Below are 16931 nucleotides of genomic sequence, written 5' to 3' on the forward strand. Positions count from 1 at the left end.
GCAGGGGCAATGTAAGCTGGGAGAAACTTGTCCATCTGCCCAGTTGTCCTAGGGGGTGTCCCCTGCAGCAGGGAAGTGTAGGACTGTGGCCTGGCTTTTAACAGAGGAGAAGAGTAGGCCAAAGTGAGGTTCGAATCTGTATTTACCCAGAGTGCTGTGGGCAGGCTCACCTCACCCTTTAGGGTTCTGAGGCCCCAGAGCAGCAAGGTAGGAAGGAAACAACCTCTAGGGCCCTTGTGACCGCAGAGGGAGACCAGTGAGGTCTTTAAACTTGGGCACTAGCTGAGGCTGGGCCGCCTGGGTCTGAATGCCAATTCCCCCACTTAGCATTTGTGGGAACTTGAGTGAGTTGCTTCTCTGTGCCACGGTTTGCTTATCTGTAAAATGGTAATCATACTTGTATCCACTCTACATAAAATACAAAGTACAGGCCTGGCTGGGGGTGGGCCCTGCCAATGGTGCTATAGGTCACCATTCTCATCATGATTATTAATCATTCTGTTCAGATTTTACCAGCACTGACTCAGCACCAATATGCAGGATGAAGGGAGTGTATTGCAGTGGTTATAACTTCCAGCTTTCGAGTCGAACACCTTCCTGACTGTGGCACTCATTCATCTGTGACCTAAGGAAAGGTCCTTAATCTCGCTGAGCTTCAGTCTTCTCACCTACAAAATGGAGATAACGGTGCTGAGTTTCAAGGCTGTTCCCCCATGGGTTGTCCCCCTGGCTGAAGGACATACTTTCTGTGAAACCTCTGGGGAAGCTCACAGCAGCAACAGAGAGCTCAGTCAGGTCCCCAGTCTGCAGGAGGCCCTGAGGGATTGCTCTGCCTCTTCTCTTCTGCCTAAGAGCTGCTGGAGCCCAGATGGAGCTGAGCCCAGAGGACTTCCTGGAGGAGGTGTGGCTGAAACAACTTGTCAGTCCCAGGGCTGGTCTGTCTCCTGACCTTACCCCAAAAGTCAGCTGAGAGATCATGGTGGCACTCACCCCCGGCACTGCCAAGCTCATTGCCAAGGGCAGGGCTGGGAAAGGAGGAGATGTCTGCTCATCTGGGTTCTGATAGCAGTACACAGGTTCTGGGGGCTGGTCAGGCAACACTGGTTCCTCTGCCCTATGTGGGTTCTGCACCAGGCCCCAGGGGGTAGGTCAGCTCCTTCTGTGAGGCAGGGAGAGGACACAGCACAACTGACCTAGGACGGAGAGAGAAGAAAACTATCACTTGGTCATTCAACACCCACTGAAAACTTTTTTTTGCTATGCCAGGCACTGTACCAGGTACTGAGGGAACAGCATGATTACACAAAGTCCCTGTTTTCAGAGAACTAATAGTGGGGAAGATAGACATAGTACATGAATTTAAGTCAGTATGTGCTGGAAACAGAGTGATGTGTTGGGGAATCTGGGGGGCCCTGGGGAGAAGTCTGATTGGGGTAGGCCTTGGCTGAGGACAGTCCCACCTGTCCTTCAGCAGTTGTGAGCAGGGAGTCAGGTGTGGGAGTATCTGGCCCAGGAATCCAAGACCTGGGTCCTCGTCCTGCCTCTGCCACCTTGTGTGACTTTGGGCGAGTGAATGTACCTCTGTGGACTTCGCCTGTCTGGCTGGAATCTCCTAAGAGCAAGGATACAGTGCATTTTCCCATGTCCCATGGTGCCCAGCACCTTGCTGGGGGCTTAGTAAATACCTGTTGGTAACTGGGGATGCTTCATGTTCCGAATCTGGGAGGATTTCCTGCCTTTCTCAGTGTGAGTCAGCCTCATGGAGAGTACGTGCCGGGGATGGGGCATGAGATTCCCCTCCAGAGAGGTCAGGAGGCTTGGCCCAAGTGCCAGGGATGCGGTGTGGCCCATGGGTAGGACTTGGGCTTAGAGTGGGAGAGACTTGTGTTCCAACCTAGCTCTGCCACTCTCACGTGTAATTCTGAGCTGGTCAGTGAATTTATTATTTATTACTAATTAATTTTATTAATCTCGCTGAGTTTATCTTGGCAAGTCCATTTCCCCATCTGTAACACAGGGCTAAGATGTACCTTGACTAGGAGTTAAGGTTAAATGAGATGAAGTATGCGATAATAGTAGGCAGCTGATGTTATTGTTGCTGTATTATTTACATCTGAGGCTAGGCCTCAGAGAACATCCATCTAGTAGGAGCTCAAGACTCAGACGTGGGTTCAAAACCTGACTACCACTCACTGCCTCTGTGTCCTTAAATATTTCCTTGAGCCTCAGTTTCTCCATCTGTAAAATGGGAGGGAAGTGCCTACCTTACTGGTTGTTAGGATGAAGTAAGATAATGCATGTCGATGGTTTAGCCCATAGTAGATAGAAACCACTGCTGTTCCTTCTCCCCAAATGGGGCCAGGAGAGCAGGGTCCCTACCACAGTGTCTGAGCTTGTATGCCATTTTCATCTGGGGCAGGCTGACAGCCTTCTCCATGGATAGTTGCCATTTTCCAGAAAGATCAGGAGGAGGCTTGGGCTGCCCATGGAGGTAGCACCTGCCTCTGCTCCTCCCTGAAACGTGTCTAGGTAGCCCTGGAGGAGGGCGTAGGTCCAGAGGTAGCCCTCAGGAAGCCCTGAGGAGGGTGGGACCTGTGGGGCATGGTGGGTGGCGGGGCGGGCTCTGCTTTCGTCCTCCACGGGGTGCTCTTCCCTCCTGCCTGTGTGTCAGATCTCCCTTCCGTGCACGGCTGCCCAGGTCGCTCACGCCTCCTGATCCCCTACTGTGTGTAATGGTGTAGGAGTTCTCGTGGTTACTGCTCTTCTCCCATCTGGCCCTATGGCAGCGCTCGCTGTCTTTTGTGTTCTGGCTCCCTCCAACCTGCTCTCCACACAGCAGCAGAAGAACCTTTTCAAAAGGGACTGCCTTGTTGAAAGCTGTTCAATGTGAGATCTCCCAGCCTCCCACCTCCTTTCTTTCTCTCTGGCCTCACCTCTCACTGCCAACCTCACTCTTGCCAATTCCCTGACTGGTCCCTGGTTCAGACACTTAGCACATGCTATTCCCTCCGCCTGGCATGCTCTCTCGGCTTTCCTCCTCACCCCTGCCTTTGCTTACTTGGTGCTTGGTCCTCCAGATCTTTGCTCAAGCTCTGCTTTCTCCAGGGAGCCATTGTTGGCCCGTTAGCTGGTAAGGGTCTTCCTTTTGTGACCTCTTTCCTAAGAATGTGTACTTCCCAAGGAGTCGTCATGGCGTTGATTGTATATTTATCCACGTGACACTTCATGTCTGTCTCCCTTGCTGGACTGTGAGCGTCACCGGCGCACGCCTCTGTCCCTTTAGCTTGCCTCTCCATCCCTGGCACCCAGCGGGGCCTCAACTCTTAGTTGATGCTTATTTAGTGTTTGCTCCTGAGCACACTGCATGCATTAACGCCGTGAAGCCTAGGAAAACGGCTTGTTATCATCCCTGTTGGGCAGATGGGATCACAGAGGCATGGAAAGTGAAGGAACTTTCCCCAGGGAGCACGTAGAGGAGCTGGGATTCCAGCTCGAACCACAAGACAACCCTGCCTCTCTGGCTGGATCCTACCACAGCCATGGGGAGCGGTAGGGATAAGAAAAGAAGCTCAGAGAGGTGAGGTCCCCTGTCGAAGGTCACACTGCTGGTTGGCAGGAGCCTGGACTTGAAGCATCCGTGTTCCCAATGCTGATTTTTTTTTGAGAGCCCAGTAAATGTTTGGTTGAGTGGGTACTGAACTCATTTTGTCAGGGACTCCCAACAGCTCAGACGACTTGGAGCCTGGGTGTGAGTGCAGCTTGGTCCTTTGCTGGCTGGATGACCTCTGGAGAGATCTGATAACTCGGATGACCTGCTGATAAGGGGCTTGGCAGCTCTGGCCCTGCTGGCCTCCCCGGGGCCTGGGCCGGGTTTCCTCTGCAGGAGGCAGCTCATATGGGTGTTCCACGAGGCCCTTGGCTCCCGTCCCAGCCATTTTTCTTGTTCAGGTCCCCAAGTTCCAGAAAAGGCCCCACCCTGGTCAGATGTCAGTTAAGAGTTTTCTGGATATCCCTCTGGCCCAAGAAAATTTCCTCCATGACTGGGGACAGGCGGATGGTGAAGGAGCTTTCCCTCGGTCTCCCTACGTCTGCTGTGCTTCTTATCACCTTGTGGAAAACATCCTGGCTGAGAGGCAGGGGCTGTGTTCCGTGGGCCACATAGGTCCACCTACACTGTCTTTGTGAATCCTTACAATTGTTCTTGGAGGTAGTAATGTCCCGCTGTTTTATAGTCGAGAAAACAGGCTCAGAGAGATTGAATGTGTTGTCTAAGTCACACAGCCAGAGAAATGGCAGAGCTGGGGGTCCAGCCTGACCAGCTGTCTCCCAAGCCCCTGTCTTCTTGGCTTTGTGTATCGAGTGCTATTCGTGGGGTGCAGCATGTAGAAGATGGTAACCCCAATGACCGAGTATCTAGCTTTCTTTCTAGAGTACTGGAAAGATCTTGTGTGGCCTAAGATCAGTTCCTGATAAGCTCTGCTTGAGTATCACCTGCTTTTGAAAATGGAGCCTGACTTTTGAAATATGTTGTGTGATTCACTAGGCCAGGAGGTCTGTGGTCAAACCCTTTTTGTTAAAGTTGGGTTTTGTTTGGTGATTCAGCTGATAGCAGGATCCCCGGAGGGTGGCTGGGGCTCAGTAGCTCCTACGGGACCATGGCTGGCCTTCTCCCAGCTTTAGGAGCACCAGCTTTAGAATCAGGCTCAGGTTAGAATTCTGGTTCTGCCACTTACCATCTGTAGTTAAGACCAAAGGCATTGGGTTGGGTTCCTGCTTCCATCATGGACTTGCTGTGTGGCCTTGGACAAATTATTTAAACTCTCTGAACCTCTGTATCCTCAAATGTGAAAGAGCGAGAGAAGCAGTTAAGCCCACCCCACAGGTGAGGATTGAACACAATAGTGTGTGTAATTTAGTGACGTGTGTGGTTAAATGTCCAGTAAGTGGTGACTAATGGTTATCACGGTTAGTATTAATACTCACTCTCTGGAAGGTTCTTCAGACATTCATGGATGTGTGCGTGCTCTCTCTTCCCTTTGCCCCTTGCAGGTAGAATTGCATGTCCACCTAGATGGAGCCATTAAGCCCGAAACCATCTTATACTATGGCAGGTAAGTTCACAGGTGTGGGCCTTCCTCCCCAGGATTTGGGCAGGGTCCACAGTTTGACCCAGAGGCCTCCAGGGAATTCTAGGGTTGCTGCTCCTTCCTGTATCCCTGTGGAATCAGCCAGAAGGAGGGATCTGTGGGGACATGGAGATCTCAGCTCTGAGCTGGAGACCCACAGCCCGTGTCTCTGCCTTCTGGGCCTTTGACCCTTGTCTTCTTGCTAACAGGTGAGCCAGGGGAAGCCTGTGTCACATGACACACAGACACACATGGACATACACACATACACATGAGTGGAACCAGTCCCTGTCTTTTGGCTGAGAGTCTGTGACAGGTGACACACCCATGATCCCAGTACCATTTGCTGAGCATCTTCTCAGGCTGGGCTGGGCCCTCTCTCTGAGTGAGAGAATTTAATCCGGCCACACTTGGAGGGGAGGATATTGCTATCCCCATCTCACTGAGGAGAAAATAGGCTCAGAGAAGTGAAAGCAGTTGCCCAAGTCACAACAAGTAAATAGTAGAGTTAAGAGTTGATGTGGCCATCTGACCCTCAGAGCTTCTCCTGTGTCACTGTGGTAATAACTGGCTGGGTGGTATGGAGAAATGGCTCCCCTCTGTGGGCCCAAGTCTCTGCATCTTCCAAGTGAGAACATACTTCCTGCCTCAGCTCTCGTGGGTGTAGTGGGCCAATGGGTCTCCAGGGGCCCCCAGTGAGGGAGGTCCACCCCTCCCTCCCCACACCTCAAGGGCTCGTGGCGGCCCCTCTGTTGGGTCTAGCACTTATGAACAGGGACTAACACAGGAACAAGGCCAGTGAATCCAGATTCAAATCCAGACACACTGTTTCCTCGCTACGACCTGGGCCTCTGCAGGTTGAGGGTAACAATAGGGCCTTCCTCCAGAGCTGATCTGGAAGATGGGGGCCCCTCCAGCCACCCCACCGAGTTCTTCATAGTTCGCCCAATATTCGTTTTGTTTGGAGCTGTAAGGACTCTGCCTCTCCTTCATTGAGACGTTCAGCTCTGGACCCAGGTTTAAACACATTGCTCCGTAAACCAGAATCCCTTCAGTTACCCAGATGCGCCATCCACAGAGAACTGGTGCTTCTTGGAGTTTGCCCCTGACTCTCAGAAGCATGTCTTCCAACTCCCGGAGAGAGTCCTGGTGAAAGAACTCTTTCCTCCATCTTGTTGTATTCCAGTGATCTTGCTGTAGGAAGTAGCTATTGATTTTATTTCTATAAGTATGTTTGCATTGATTGCATGCCAATCACTGTTTTAAGTGCCACACCTGGGTTAGCTGACGGAATGTTCACAGCTGGTGAAGTAGGTGTTATCACTGTCCCATTATGGACGAGGAAACTGAGTCGTGACAGGTGAAGTGGCTTGTCCAGTCTGAACAGGTGTGACCAAGTCCATGACCCTGGCCCCACCCACTAGCGCTTTAGGCAAAATTCTATGAGAATGCTTAGCTCAGGCTGAGCATAGTGAGTGCTCTAGGAACCGCACTTAAGATGACAGTGTCATTAATCATAATTGATGGCTCTGGCTAAGTAGGGTAAAGCTGCTTGGCTTATCTCTGCCTGTCCTTTGCCCATGTCCAGCACCAGGCATTGTCCCAAGGCCTCGATGAGGTCCTTGGGGGGATTATCAGGTGCCAAGATGGGATCTAATCGGGGTGCTTGTTAAGGGGTCATAGAGTGCTCATTAGTGCAGCAAGGGGGCAGGAGTGCCAGGGTGGGGTAGTGGGAAGGGAGCCCCAGGGGTGGGTGGCTGATCGGATTTTTCCATTTCCCACATCACCTGGTGTCTCGGGAACATTCTTGGTCCTAGAGCGGGGTGTGGGTACCAGCTGGAGTTTGATCTACAGGTCAGACAGGGGAAGCAGGGAGTTGGTCAGTCTTGGATATGGACAGCCCTGGAGGACTCCCTGGTGGGAGTGGACCAGGGCGGAGAGGGGAGCATGTGGCTTGTGACCCAAATCCAGTGGCCTCTTTTTTGCCTCTGTGACTTGAACCTCTTATTGTTTTCTCCTGTGTTGTCTTCCCTCAGTTCCTGTGATTCTACCCTCTGCAGGGGCTTCTGCTGACTCTTTCTCAATCACCTTCAAGACCCTGGCAGCTCTTTCTGAATCTGCCTGTTCTCTTTTCCCTGTCACCGCCATGCACTGAGCTACCACCACCAGTCTCTCACTTGGACTATGGCAATGGCCTTCTGACTGGTTCCCAGGAGTCCACTCTGGCCTCCCCCTACCATCCCTACAGTACTGTAGTCAGAACAGTGTCTTAAAACATGGTCTGATCAGCTCGCTCCCTTCTCAAACCCTCCCACAGTCCCTACCACCTTGCTCGGTCAAAGCCAAAGTCTGCACATGGCCCTTCAAGTTCTACAAGGCCTGAGGAAGCTTCCTGACCTCTTCTACTGCTCCTTGCTTAGTCCATACAAGGTGTTTCTCAAACGCAGCAGACCTAGTAAAGACAGAGAGGGTGGGTAACTTGCCCAAGGTCACACAGCCCTTAAAACAGAGCTGGATTCAAACCCAGGCTATCTGGCTTGAGTGTGTCTTTTCCAGGACATATAAATAGCCTAATGTGTTCCTCTCTGTACCCTGCAAACAAAATACTGAGTTTTACTGACAAGGATGTAGAAGTCCTCAGAGAGGACGGTTCCTGCGTGAGGTGGCTGATACAGGAGGAGCCTGAACTTCGAACTCCAAAGCCTGAGCATATCCTCCTCACTGGGCTCTCTGTGGCCAGGCTTCTTATAGGTACATCACCCACTGTGGTGGGAAGAGAACAAAGGAGATGGAGTTGGGGGGAGGCCCCCATCTCTGGTTTGGGCAGCCGGCTAGATGGAGGAGCCCTACTTGGAAATGTGGAGCCCAGGGGTGTGGGAGGGGAAAGATGGCATGAGATGCCTGCCTTCCAGGGGTGGTCAGACGCGCAGGTCTGTCTTGGTCGCTGCTGTCCATCCTGTCCTAGGCCCTCAGAGGGTGGTGGGTAGAGGTAGAGAGTAGAAGCTGTGGACCTCTGGATCCAGGATTGAAATCCATAAAAGGAGATCTGAAAGACAGTGGTCTGGAGGAAGCGCCCCACCAGGAGGCGGTGGAGTCATGGGAGCGGGAGGCCCACGGCAGATACGGTCGCTCATCTGGGAACTAGAGCCTTAACGTCACTTCCTCTGCCTTCTTCCAACTAGCTCCCCAAAGATATCCAAAATACAGTATTTAGCAACTGGTACAAGCTCTGCAGAGGCCGTGGTTACTGGGGATGGCCTCACAAGGGCACCTTTGGGGCAGGTTGGACAACAGTGGAAGGCTCAGTGGGCACTGGGCGCCTGAGGTGCCTTCTGCCCCCCTGGCGTCCTGCAGGAATGGCGGTCAGTCATTGCGGTCAGGAATGGAGGAGTCACGCTGGGCTGACTGGCAGACTGGTGGTGGGTACCAGGGCGAGCCCCGGTGATTCTCGGGGGTACTCACAGGGACTGGGGGCACAAGAATGGGAAGAGGGCATGTTTAGGGGGCTTAGGGAACAGGGATTTATGTAGGGAAACATTGTAATATTTGAATAACAAGCCATTCAAGGACTTAAACACTATTTGCTCGAACTTCTGTGTCTTTGGCAATGCCCTCTCTTCTGTGTTGCTTTGTGGATCACTGGATGCTTGAACCTCCTGATTTCATCTACTTTTCTTAACAGTTTGCTCCTATTTTTTTTGTTTGTTTGTTTATTGGGGTGACAATTGTTAGCAAAGTTACATAGATTTCAGGTGTGCAATTCTATAATACATCATCTATAAATCCCAGTGTGTGTTCCCCACCCAGAGTCAGTTTTCCTTCCATCACCATGTTTGATCCCTTTTACTATTTTTTCTGTGTGTTTGTTTGTTTTCTGTTCTACTTGCTGGAGCATGTTCTCAGCTTTGTTTTCCATTCCTTTTATTACCCTGTTTCCCCGAAAATAAGACCTAGCCAGACAATCAGCTGTAATGCGTCTTTTGGAGCAAAAATTAATATAAAACTCAGTCTTATTTTACTGTAATATAAGACCAGGTCTTATATTAATTTTTGCTCCAAAAGACACATTAGAGCAGATTGTCCAGCTAGGTCTTATTTTCGGGGAAACACGGTACATCCTGGTGGTTGCTGCCATATGCTTTTCAATTTCCAAGAGCACTTTCTGACTCTCAAAATGTCCCTTTTAAACAGGGATGTTCTTGTTTCAAAGCTGAAACATCCTCTCATCTTGAGGATGTTGATTTTAGGGTTTTTAAGTTTTCTTCTGTTTTCTGCAATTTTTGTTTCCTCACAGCTCCTTTTGTCTCTTGTTTTGTCCCTTGTAGTAGAAGCATTTCTTTCTTTTTTTTTAATTGGGGAAGGGGAACAGGACTGTATTGGGGAACAGTGTGTACTTCCAGGCCTTTTTTCCAAGTCAAATTGTTGTCCTTTCAGTCTTAGTTGTGGAGGGCACAGCTCAACTCCAGGTCCAGTAGCCGTTGCTAGTTGCAGGGGGCGTAGCCCCCACCATCCCTTGCGGGACTTGAACTGGCAACCTTGTGGTTGAGAGGACACGCTCCAACAAACTGAGCCATCTGGGAGCTCAGCAGCAGCTCAGCTCAAGGTGCCGTGTTCAATCTTAGTTGCAGGGGGCAGAGCCCACCATCCCATGCGGGACTCGAGGAGTTGAACTGGCAACCTTGTGGTTGAGAGCCCACTGGCCCACGTGGGAATCGAACCGGCAGCCTTCGGAGTTAGGAGCATGGAGCTCTAACCGCCTGAGCCACCGGGCTGGCCCCTAGAAGCATTTCTTGATGTCTGGTGTTCTTTGTCCCTTTTATCTTGAAAGTGGGAAAACCGAGCCCCGGAGTGACCCATGAGCCGGGGCACAGCCAGGATGAGCAGAGGAGGTGGGAATGTGCAGAAAGTGGGGAGCCAGCCCAGCCTTACACCCTGCTGCCCTGGCGAGGGCTGTTCTCAGCAAGCCTTACTGAGTGGTGGCATGTCCAGCCCTGGGGTGGGGGTGGGGGCTGTGGTCACGGAGGGGAGGGATCTCTGAGGTTGACAGCAGCTGGCCCTGCCCTTTCCCAGCACACTGGGCCAGACAGAGGGCAGAGGGGGAGGTCCGGTGCTTGCCTTGGACGCTGCCCCTGCTCTGTAGTTCTTGCCCCTGAAAACCCCTGAGCTGAAGTAGGACCCAGCGGGCTGTCCCTACTCCTGGGGCTGAGCGGAAGTTATAAGCTTGCCCTGGCACCTTCCCTGTCCCCAGGCATGTGTGTGTGCTTCCATGCGCACAAACAGACATTAGCCCTATTTGTCCCCCTTGAGATTCTCTGGCTGGTCATGGCTTTGGGGACAGGAGGTTCTGGAAAGAATCCGGTCCTGGTTCTGTATGCCCTGGACCTCAGTTTTCCCATTTGTCCAATGGGAGGAGTTGGATGGAGAGGTCGCCAGGTTTCCAGCTGTGGCCCCCTGAGGAGTCAGCTGGGTCCTGCCCAGGGGCAGTCCACCACCCTCCTGTTTTGTCCCCAGGCTGAGGGGGGTCCCCCTGCCTGCCGACACAGCTGAGAAGCTGCAGGAAATCATCGGCATGGATAAGCCGCTCAGCCTCCCGGAGTTCCTGGAGAAGTTCAACTACTACATGCCGGCAATCGCGTGAGTCCTCCACCCTCAGGCCCTGGGCAGCGACAATCCCTGTGCCTGGGAGAGGCTGCCAGCACCACGCCTACACCCTTGCCTGTGGGTGGGAGCCCCCAGCTCTGTTCTTCACCATTGTGTACACTTACTTGAATCTCTCTGTTGCTTTGGGCCTTGGTTTTCCCTTCTGGCAAGTGAATGTGATGGACTGAAATTCCTTCAACTTCTACAGAGAAGTGACAGAATGCGGGGGTTACGTATGTCCTTGCCTGTCTTTCTCGCTGGGCTGTAGGCTCTGTGAGGGCAGAGATTTGCTGACCTTGTTTGCTATATCCCTTGTGTGTAGCCAGGACAGTGTCGTCCACAGTGTGGAACGAATGAGTTCCACAGCCGTGGGGAAGACCGGCTTTCCTGGCAGCAGGGCTGACCCTGCTGCCCAGGACTTTCCCCATAAGATTGGCAGCAGCTGCCCATCCTCATCCTCAAAGGCACAGGTACTTCCAGTGACCCTCCTGGGAGTGGCTGATTTCCCAGGGAGTTTCCCTCACACATTCTGCTTTCTAGTAACCATTCCGGTTTCACTCTTCATGGCTGAAACTTCCAGTTAAGGCCTCGTCCACTGTTATTTGATCAATACTCACAGTATTGTCAACCTGTGCCCATTTCTCTCTCTCTCTCTCTTTTTAGGTTTATTGGACTATAATTGACATATAGGAATTGTATACATTTGAGGTCTACAACTTGATGTTTTGATACATAATGAAATGATCGCTACAGTCAAGCTAGTTAACATATCCACCAACTCACATAGTTATCTTTTGTGTGTCTGTGGTGGAAACACTTGTGATATAGCCTTTTAGCAAATTCCAAGTGTACGGTAGAGTAAAACTATAGTCCCATGCTGTATATTAGGTCTCCAGAATATAATCCTGCATAACTGAAACTTTGTACCCTTTTTGATCAATGTCTCCCCACCCACTGCCCCTCGGCCTCTGGCAACTGCCCTTACACTTTCTGCTTTTATGAATTCTACGTAGAAGTGAGGCCATGCACTATTTGTCTTTCTGTGTCTGGCTGATCTCATTTAGCATAATGTCCTCCAGGTTCACTTATGTCACAAATAGTAGGATTTCCTTCTTGAAGGCTGAATAATGTGTGTGTGTGTGTGTGTGTGTGTGCGTGCGTGTGCGTGTGTAACATTTTCTTGATCCATTCGTCTATAGATGGACATTCAGGTTGTTTCCATGTCTTGGCTGTTACGACTAATACTGCAATGAACTTGGGGGGTGCAGGTATCTCTTTGAGATACTGATTTCATTTCCTCTGGCTATATACCCAGGTGTGGGATTGCTGGATGATATGGTGGTTCTATTTTTCACTATTTAGAGGAATCTCCATACTATTTTCCATAGTGGGGGCATCAATTTACATTCCCACCAACACTGCAAAAGAGCTTCATTTTCTCCACATCCTTGCCAACACTTACCTCTTGGCTTCTCTCCCTGATAGTAACTATTGTAACAAGTGTGAGGTGACACCTCCATGTAGTTTTCATTTGCATTTCTCTGATCTGTGATGTTGAGCACCTTTTCAGCTATTTGTTGGCCATTTGTGTGTCTTGAGACATGTCTATTCAGGTCCTTTGCCCAATTTTAAATTGGGTTATTTGTTGGGGTTTTTATTCGAGTTTTGCTATTAAGTTGTAGGAGTTCTTTATGTATTTTGGATATTAGCCCCTATCAGATACATAGCTTGCAAATATTTTCTCCCAATCCGTAGGTTATCTTTGCACTCTTTTTTTCTTTTAAAGATTTTATTGGGGAAGGGGAACAGGACTTTATTGGGGAACAGTGTGTACTTCCAGGACTTTTTTCCAAGTCAAGTTGTTGTGGAGGTTGCAGCTCAGCTCCAGGTCCAGTTGCCGTTTTCTAGTTGCAGGGGGCACAGCCCACCATCCTTTGCGGGAGTTGAACCGGCATCCTTGTGGTTGAGAGCCCACTGGCCCATGTGGGAATGGAACCGGCAGCCTTCGGAGTTAGGAGCACGGAGCTCCAACTGCCTGAGCCACCGGGCCGACCCTCTGCCTTTGCACTCTTGATGGTTTCCTTTGCTATGTAGCTTTTTAGTTTGATGTAGTCCCACTTGTCTATTTTTGCTTTTATGGCCTCTGTGTGTCCTTTTCTCTTATGTCTCTTCCCTGCTGCCCTATATCCATCACTCAACAAATATTTGAGTGTCCACTGTGTCCTAGGTTCTGTCCTCGGCTGGGGGATCATAGCAGTGACAAGAGAGAGGAATCCTTGGCTCACGGAGACTGCATTGTAGTAGGGGAGATGAAAATTTGCTAATAAAGAAACAATGTGACGTGTAGTGTTGAGTGACAATAAGGGCCACAAGGACAACTAAAGTCCAGAGAAAGGGGTGGAGAATGACAGAGGGGCTGTTTTAAGATGAGGTGGTTTGGGAAGACCTTTGTCAGGAGGTGAGGCTTGAGCTGAGATCTAAATGGAGGGAGGGAGAAAGCGCAGGGCCATCTGGGGAAAGAGCATGAAGGCCCAGGAGCTGCCAACACAAAGGCCCAGATGTGGGAACAAGCTCGACTAGGCTTTGGATGGAAAGAGGCTGTGGTGGGCTCGTGGAATGAGTGAGAAGGTAGGTGCTGGGGAGGCTGGCAGGGGCTGGGTTATACAGGCCTTGGGAGCCAGGCGATGGAGTTGGGATTTCGTTCCTCGTGGTGGGAACCCATTAGGGTTCAGAGTGGAGGAGCAATGTGCTTTGAAGTATGTTTGTAAAAGATTGTTCTGGCTGCTGTGAGGAAAACAGACGTGCAGGGGAGGCATGGGGACAGGGAGGCCAGCTGGAGACATAGGGCGGTTAGAACCAGGGTGGAGGGGGCACAAATTGGCATGTAGTTTGGAGGTAGAGCTGACAGGACTTGCTGTTTCCTAGTATCTTCTTCAGAGGATGCCCAGAGCTTAGGGCTGGGGGGTAAGGGATTGGGGACCAGAGGTGGGTTTGATTTGCCAAGGGTTGGGGACAGCCTCATTACCCCTGGAGCTCTTAAGGGACTTGAGGGAAGGTTGTCCCAACCCTTCTCTTCTCTTCCCAGGGGCAGCCGGGAGGCCATCAAAAGGATTGCCTATGAGTTTGTTGAGATGAAAGCCAAGGAGGGCGTAGTGTACGTGGAGGTACGCTACAGCCCACACCTGCTGGCCAACTCGAAAGTGGAGCCAATCCCCTGGAACCAGGCCGAGTACGTGACCGCCTCGGGGGCTGCGCTGAGGTGTAGCAGGTGGCCCGACCTGAGACCCGAGGAGCAGATTGTTGGGAGGCCCTGACCCAAGCCAGACTTGGATCTTGCCCCTGCTCAGCTCTGTGGCCTCAGAAAGATGGGCTTAACTCTGTCACGAGAGATGTGCCTCCCATCCCTCACCTGGGCTTGTTTTTACCTGGGGTGAAATCCTTTGGCTGTCCTGTCACCCCTAGTCCTAGAGACAGGCCAGTCTGGGAATATTAACATGCTTATCCAGTGACTTCCTGGGGTCCTGCTCTTACCATGTACCTGACGTGAGTCTGGCCCATTCCTGCCCCCTCCCTCCGCCTGGGCCCCCAGGAATCTCTAAGTGGTATCACCCAACCACCCTGTCCCCTTGTAGCCATGACTCTGACACACGTGAGCTTAGCAGTGAGCTGACCAGGTGAGTTTAGCAATGCTCTCCATCTGGGGCGCAGGGCTGTGTCTGACCCCTGCCCCTTTACCCCCACCAACATGCACACACTGGGACATCTCCAGTCTGGAAGTACCCAGGCAGTTCCAAGGAAGATGGAAGGGGGTGAAGCAGGGCTTGGGCCATCTCCCTCAATCTTTCTTCAGAGGCAGCGTACCTGAAGAAAGGGAGGGGGGAGGGGGCTTCTCCTGGAAGATTCTTCTTCCTTCTCTTTCTCCTTTCCCTGCCTCCCTCCCTCCTTCTCCCTCCCCATCCTCTTCCTCTCCCTCCCATCCTTTTCCTCTCCCTCCCATCCTTTTCCTCTCCCTCCCCATCCTTTTCCTCTCCCTCCCCATATCAATCCCAGGGTTATTTTTTAGACTTTCCTTTGTCTCAGGCCCATCCCTCATCTTCTCCCCACACAGAGGGGACCTCACCCCCGATGAGGTGGTGGCCCTTGTGAGCCAGGGCCTGCAGGAGGGAGAGCGAGACTTTGGGGTGAAGGTGCGCTCCATTCTGTGCTGCATGCGTCACCAGCCCAGTGAGTAAAACCTCAGCCCTGCCCCGGGCTGGCCATGTGATGCCGGCCCCAGCCTTCTGGCCGGTGCTGGGGCTCCCCTGTGCCCCTGCCATCAGGTCTCCCTTGAGCCCGTTAGTGGGACTTTGGGGCTTCCCGAAGTTATCCAAACCTTCCTGGGCAGACTCAGAACTTCTTGGCAACAGAGACTTTTCTCCCCATGGAGACCAGGCCTTACCTCCAGGAGGTTCAAAACCAAAGGACCCTGACCAATAGAAAACAGTCTAAGCCCGGTTCTGACGAGCCCACGGTCCTCCCGTGAGACCCTGTGGGCCACAGGACCTGCGAATAGGTCAGCTGTCTGGGATCTGAGGAATCCCTCCACTCATCAAATCTCCAGGGCTGGAACTTCCGAGGAGCACAGAACCTCCTCGGTGACCTTGGGCAAGTGTGACCAAGGTGTCCTGTGTGACCTTGGGCAAGTCACATCACCTGTCTGGGCTTCAGACGCACGTTGTCACAGGAGGTGGTGGTACTTACCTCATTCTCCTTTCTAAGGAGTAGTGAGCACCAAAGCAAAGCGTTAATGGAACCGGTAGGGCCTACCTGCAGAGTGACCTGCGCTTGTTTCCTCCGGCCCTTGCGGCAGCCTGTGAGGAGGAATATGTGGTCTATCCCACCTGACAGATGAGGAAACTGAGGCAGCGAGCGGTAAAGCTTCTTGCTCCTCAGTTAGGAAGGCACAAAGCCTAGAATGAAGCCAGGGCCATCTGGTTCCAAAGCCTGTGATCGTTCCTTCTTTTCTAAACACTTTAGGATGACTTGATCCGTTAAGAGTCCACAGTACGGACGGTAGCACTATGTTTAGTAATGCTGAGTTATGTTTCAGATTTAAATGTTAAACTGTGGGCCTCCATCCTCATCTGCTAAGTGGGGGCAAGCCCACCCTGAGGGCTGTCATGGGGACAAATGAGAGAACCGCCATTTGTTGTGTACTGAGCCCAGGCCCTGCCCTTGGTGATGAACAAATAGGACTGCGGCAAAGCTCACCATGAGCCTGTGCAGTGGCTGGTGGTGGCTCCTCTGAGAGGACAGGACACTGAGGCCCTGGGGGGGAGGGGCAGTTGGCTGAAGGCCATGTTAGGCCGTGGCAGTTGGGATTAGAAGATAAGACACTGGACCCTCTGTCTTGCGCTGGCCTTGGGTGGGGATGGGGAAGTCGGGAAGGGCCAGCAAGCAGGGTTTCTGGAGGGAATCTGTCCCCTGGGGGTGCTGCTGAGAGGCCCGGTGGGCGTCTCGCCCACAGACTGGTCCCTGGAGGTGGTGGAGCTGTGTAAGAAGTACAAGCAGCAGACCGTGGTGGCCGTCGACCTGGCTGGAGACGAGACCCTGAAAGGAAGCAGCCTCTTCCCGGGACACGTGAAAGCCTATGAGGTGGGTCCGTGGGCAGGAGATGGGGTGAGGATGGCTGGGTGAGTCGTGGGAGGAGCCGTCTCCATCCACAGTAGGGAGAAGTCTCACGGACGGGGCTCTGGGGGCTCCAGGAATTGTGAATCTGGTTTAAAGAAGAGACCCCACTTGCTGTTGGGAGTCTGTGTGTGAGCCTGAATCTGCCTATGATTTGCTGTGTGAGCGTGGACAAGGCTGACTGTTCTCTGGGCCTCTGTCTTATCTGCTGGGATGGCTGCGTTGGAGCAAATGTCTCAGCTTCATGAGGCTCTTCCCGTGGAGAGGGGTGAAGCATGGGGTCGAGTGGGGGCTCTGGAGTCTCACTGCCTGGGTTCAGAGCTTGGCCTCTTATCCCGTTTGACCTTGGTTGTGTCACTGGATTTACCTGAGCTCAGTTCCACACCCCACACCCCTGTAAAACGGGTATTACCATAGTTGTGAATGTTAATGTATACAAACCATTTCACACAGTGCCTGCCATATAACTGTCTCATAAATGAAAGCTGTCACTTAAGT

The 16931-nt window shown here is 52.0% G+C and overlaps 1 protein-coding gene across 8 annotated transcripts in view; it reads left to right on the forward strand.

The window, feature by feature from the left end:
* ADA (adenosine deaminase) overlaps positions 1 to 16931 on the forward strand; it is a 99816-nt gene that overhangs the window by 78331 nt on the left and 4554 nt on the right. For 5 of the 8 annotated variants that reach the window (XM_081033566.1, XM_081033564.1, XM_081033562.1 and 2 more), the window contains exons 2-6: positions 5050 to 5111; positions 10638 to 10760; positions 13852 to 13995; positions 14875 to 14990; positions 16273 to 16400. In XM_081033566.1, coding sequence (XP_080889692.1) covers positions 10696 to 10760; positions 13852 to 13995; positions 14875 to 14990; positions 16273 to 16400 — 453 coding nt within the window. In that variant the 5' untranslated portion in view covers positions 5050 to 5111; positions 10638 to 10695. Of the gene's footprint in view, positions 1 to 5049; positions 5112 to 9748; positions 10016 to 10637; positions 10761 to 13851; positions 13996 to 14874; positions 14991 to 16272; positions 16401 to 16931 lie in introns of all 8 variants that reach the window. The other 3 variants (XM_081033568.1, XM_081033565.1, XM_081033567.1) reach the window with 2 other exon arrangements.

Source organism: Rhinolophus hipposideros, assembly GCF_964194185.1.
Source record: "Rhinolophus hipposideros genome assembly, chromosome: 22".
NCBI lineage: Eukaryota > Metazoa > Chordata > Mammalia > Chiroptera > Rhinolophidae > Rhinolophus > Rhinolophus hipposideros.